Raw genomic sequence first — 4,566 nt, 5'->3', positions numbered from 1 at the left:
TTAAAAAAAAACAAATTCCAATTCCAGCATAACAAATTACAACAATCGTTATTCAGACATGTAACATGTAACACTTTCAGTTCACTTATACTACCACTAGCATCAAAGCTAACACATTACAGGAAATTAACTGCTACTCAAAATTATTTTCCAGATGAGAAAAGCATCATAACTCAACCGCACCAGTTCAACTAAACAATACAGGCCCTGTACACCAGGAGTTCAGCTTCTCAGATATCCCAATTCTTGCTCCTTCAATTCTGTCAGTGTCAGTATAAATGATATTTCTGGCATTTTACTTTCATTTTTTAACAGACAAGTGACAATCTAAGAGATGGGGCAGTTGGGATGTGCGTGCATGATGCCCACCGTATCACTGATTCTGTCACCATGAGATTAAGTTGATCAAACTCACCAAGGCCAATTGTGTGATTCCTTTTATTGTGGATGCCTGAAACCCTTGAACCAGTGATTCCAGTTCTCCAAATTCCTGTTTCTCTTGACTCGCGCTTAACAGGAAATGTAGAATCCGGTAGCACAAATGGCTTTCCCAAGTTTGATTCTGTATCTGTAAAACAAACACGAAAATACAGCTAAGCATGGATCATCCATCTCATACACTAATTTAACAATTAATAGAAATCAGCATAGTCACTACGTTACATTTGGACAACTACCCATTTATTAATTAGTTTACTTAATTTCATTAAAATCATTGTCATTATGAAGTGATGATATTTCAAGAAGTGAACCAAAAAGCCTGTGCTTTTTATTTAGAAAGAAGCTTTTTGTGCTTAGTGGCCCAAGAATTCTAACATTATACCATAGAAAATGTGGCAAGGAATATAAAAACATAGTATACCTCCAGGTTTGTCATCCAGTTTCGACCTAAATCCCAAGGAAAGGTTTCCTTGTTCAACTGCAGAACTTGGGCTGAAGAAAGTAAAGCTAGGCATCGATGGAATTGGAGATGAAAAGTCTGGTGTGGTTGATTCACAGCAGCTGCTGAAAGAAAAACCCCCATATCCAGAGCAAGGAGTAGTGTCATCAACTACCAAAGTAGAAAATGATGACTTACAAGTGAATGCAGGTGACTGTCCCAATTGACCATCACTGAAGCTGTAATCCTGATTCCTAGTGATAAATGAGGCAGACAAAAAGCTTCTGCCCACTTCCAGCTCTTTACAACCACGATCATCCTGCCTGAATGGTACTTCAGCTCCTTGTGCACAATCTTCCATCCAGGAGTGGGCTGCAAAGAAAAGTGTCCAGTATTAGGAAACATTAGGAAAAAAGTGCATATTGTCTTGCATCTAAAGCCTATTTAACAATAAAAACAAACAACCCTATTATGCAGTACCCAAGAGGTATTATTTCCCTGATTACAGAAGTCAAATATAGCAATCAACTAACGCATATTATATCTATCACCAAATATGACTTCATGTATGACTTTTAGTTGATAAACACAACCCGGAAAAACAACTTTTGAGTGAAGTTTGTTTTTATTTATGGCCAAACCACTATTTCCCACCTAAGGTATACTGCAATCTCAAGTTTCCACCCTTTAACTATGGAAACACCAAATACCCACCTATAACCGGTTAAATTTAACAAAACCCTAACGGTGGTAAATTTAATCTCATTTTCTCCCCTAAAAGTTTAAAAACTAACATTTTTTCTCAAAGCTAAGTTTAAAAAGATCGCATTCCCCCCCTAGGGTTTATTTCCAAACTCTTTCACTTTCTTTGGTGCCATCGCTGGCCGTCTTCTCCTCCCGACAGTTTCTCTTCCACCGACGGCCCCCCTCAACTCCACCCTAACCCATCCGACGCAGAGAGACATCGTCTAGGAAGAGAAATCGTCTTTCCAGACAACGAAGACAAGATCGATCGATCTCGTCTTCGTCGTCTGGGAAGACGATCGTCTTCCTAGATGAAAACAACTCGTCTTCCCAGAGGACGACGAGTCGTCTTGTCTTCATCTAGGAAGACAATCGTCTTCCCAGACGACGACGACTGAAAAAACGAAGAACTTCGTCTTCCACGGCTTCTCCGACGCCGATCGGGCGTCCAAATGGGAGGAAAGAGATCGCCGGAAGGAGATGATGCTTCGGGAGGGAGAGGCAGTCTGCAATATCGTGGGAGATGTCGTCAGAGATTTCAAAACGAAACCTTAGGGTGAAACTGCGATTTTTTAAAATTTAGGTTAGGGAAAATTTTAGTTTTTAAAGTTTAGGGGGGTAAAAGTAGATTCTATTTTAGTTTATTTTTAATATTATAGAGAAAATAACGATTTTACTCTTACCACCGTTAGAGTTTTATTAAATTTAAGTGGTCATGGATAGATATTTGTTGTTTCCATAACTAAAGGTGGAAACTTGAGATTACAGCATACCTTGGGTGGGAAATAGTCGTTTGGCCTTTATTTATTTATTCTTTTATAGAAGTAATCAAATCAACAATCAAGCCTCTGCATGACGGACCAGTATACAAAACAAGCGGCTAGGTGGCTTTCATTTGGTAGTCCAAGCAGCCAATTTAAATGTCTTGAGAACCTCTTCACAACATTCTACTTATATATGGCCAAAATTATTAACTTACATAAGGAAATGCCTCCATATCCAAAATATATTCCCTTAACTACAACACCTATGACGCCTGGATTACAAGTTATTATCCAAAGAATAGACTAAGAGTCTCTTACTAACACAAAGTTTTAACCAACATACCCAAAACCTCTGCTGCAGAGAGCCTTTTGGAGGGATCTACTCGAATCATGCCCATGATCAAATCCCTGGCAGATTCAGAGATGTGATCCCAAGAATCAGAAGGGAATCGTAGATCTGCAGCCCTAACAGCATCAAAAATTCTTGACTTAGTCTTCCCCCAAAAAGGAGGCATTCCACTAAGAAGAATGTACATGATAACCCCAGCACTCCACACATCAGCAGCTTGATTGTAACCCCCTGACAATACCTCTGGGGCTATATAAAATGGGCTCCCAACTGTCCCATGCAAATTCTGGCCTGTTGCCATGAAACCAACATGCTATCGATAAGAAAATTTCTAAGCTGATATGATTGCAACTGATACAGAAAGTTATAGGCCTTACCAGATTTAATGTATGTTGCAAGACCAAAGTCTGCTAATTTGATTGGCGAAGATGAAGATGTTGTGGCCAAGAGAATGTTTTCTGGCTTTAAATCCCTATGAACAATACCATTGTCATGACAATACTTAACGACTTGCATCAATTGCCTAAAAATTACTTTAGCCTGATTCTCAGGAAATCTCCCATATTTCTCAAGTCGGTGAAATAGCTCTCCACCTGCACATAATTCCATCAATAGATGTACATAATCCTTCTCCTCATAAACTGCTTTGAGGTCCACAACATTAGGGTGTCCTGACAACCTAGCCATAATTTCAATCTCCAGTTTGACACTACAAACATCATCAACTGTGACTAACCTATCTTTAGCAATAGACTTACAAGCCAAAACTTTGCCAGTAAACTTATCCGTGCATTCTCTAATGACACCAAATTGCCCCCACCCTAACTGCATTCCAAGAACATACCAATCACTCAAAATTGAGATCTGGGTTGCATCCAAAATAGCTTCATTAAGGTTCGGGGATTTGTAACAGTTATAGTATTGTGTTAAAGACCAGGTGATTTCATCACCACTGGTTATGTCCATACCAGTGATACAAAACTCTACCCACAAGCAAAGATCAAGCCGTGAGTTTCAATATGATCAAAGGTCAATATCACAAACAAAAATGGCTCAGCTCAATACACATGATAAACAATCTCACTAAACCAACTGTTAAACTGAGCTTAGCCCTCAATCACTAAAATTCATATTACAAAGGAAGCCTTCAATTTCCAAATGAACAAAGTGGGGCGGTCTTCAATGTTCTTGCATCTATCACCTATGCACAAAATGAAATTTCAAAATTTTCAGATTAACTCGCTTAAACCCATAATTTTATATTCTTTTTCTTTTATTTCATATTTCTCATGAATTCAGTCAAATCATAATTGAAATTCTATAACATGACATATACAACACGTAAAATAAAAACAGTCCACCTTTGTTTCAAACTTGTCAACAGATCCAGAACAGAACACACAAAACAGAGCCTAAAAAACAGAACTCAAACTCACCCACATGAAAATTCTCCAACTAAAGCAAGAAAACTCAAAACTTCAAAACCCACAAAATTTTCCACTTTGAGGAAATGAAAAACCCAGAAACAAACATCTACTTTTGTAACCAAAAAAGCATCACAACTCGACACAAAATACATACCAAAGTTGATCTTTTTTTAAAACTTTAACTGCAAAACATATAATGCATCAAAAACCAAACAGTACCCATTTCCTTACAAAGACAGAAACTGACCTGTTCGAAGAAAAAATGAAGAACAACAACTCCTCCGTCACCACCACTCGAAAAGTTAAAAGACTTTTGCTCCTCTTTACTAGTTCAAAAACTCTTCTCCTACATTTTCCAGGCAACCGGAAGAAACAGTTTTTTTTAATAATTGCTTTGGTACT

General features: G+C 38.1%; 1 protein-coding gene across 2 annotated transcripts; it reads right to left on the bottom strand.

Annotated features, from left to right (window-relative positions):
- On the bottom strand, positions 1-4,566 carry LOC123212130 (calcium-dependent protein kinase 17-like). Of its 2 annotated transcripts, XM_044631188.1 has the most exons (5): positions 4,412-4,566; positions 3,115-3,938; positions 2,732-3,028; positions 863-1,252; positions 1-568 (listed from the first exon to the last, which is right to left on the bottom strand). In XM_044631188.1, exons 2-5 carry the CDS (start codon positions 3,701-3,703, stop codon positions 309-311), a joined length of 1,536 nt encoding a protein of 511 aa, XP_044487123.1. In that variant the 5' UTR covers positions 3,704-3,938; positions 4,412-4,566; the 3' UTR covers positions 1-308. The 2 variants fall into 2 exon arrangements, with proteins under 2 accessions (XP_044487123.1, XP_044487124.1); XM_044631189.1 differs by lacking the exon at positions 2,732-3,028.

This window comes from Mangifera indica, chromosome 3, assembly GCF_011075055.1.
Source record: "Mangifera indica cultivar Alphonso chromosome 3, CATAS_Mindica_2.1, whole genome shotgun sequence".
Lineage (NCBI taxonomy): Eukaryota > Viridiplantae > Streptophyta > Magnoliopsida > Sapindales > Anacardiaceae > Mangifera > Mangifera indica.
This window is presented reverse-complemented; position numbering and strand designations above follow the sequence as displayed.

What these genes read in the sequence shown, in the direction of transcription:
- LOC123212130 (XM_044631188.1), bottom strand. Translation starts at nt 3,703, where the DNA reads ATGGACATAACCAGTGGTGATGAAATCACCTGGTCTTTAACACAATAC. An exon ending in CTCTGCAGCAGAGGTTTTGG is followed by an intron (nt 1,253 to 2,731) that starts GTATGTTGGTTA and finishes TTTTCTTTGCAG; the next exon opens with CCCACTCCTGGATGGAAGAT. An exon ending in ACTGGATGACAAACCTGGAG is followed by an intron (nt 569 to 862) that starts GTATACTATGTT and finishes TTTGTTTTACAG; the next exon opens with ATACAGAATCAAACTTGGGA.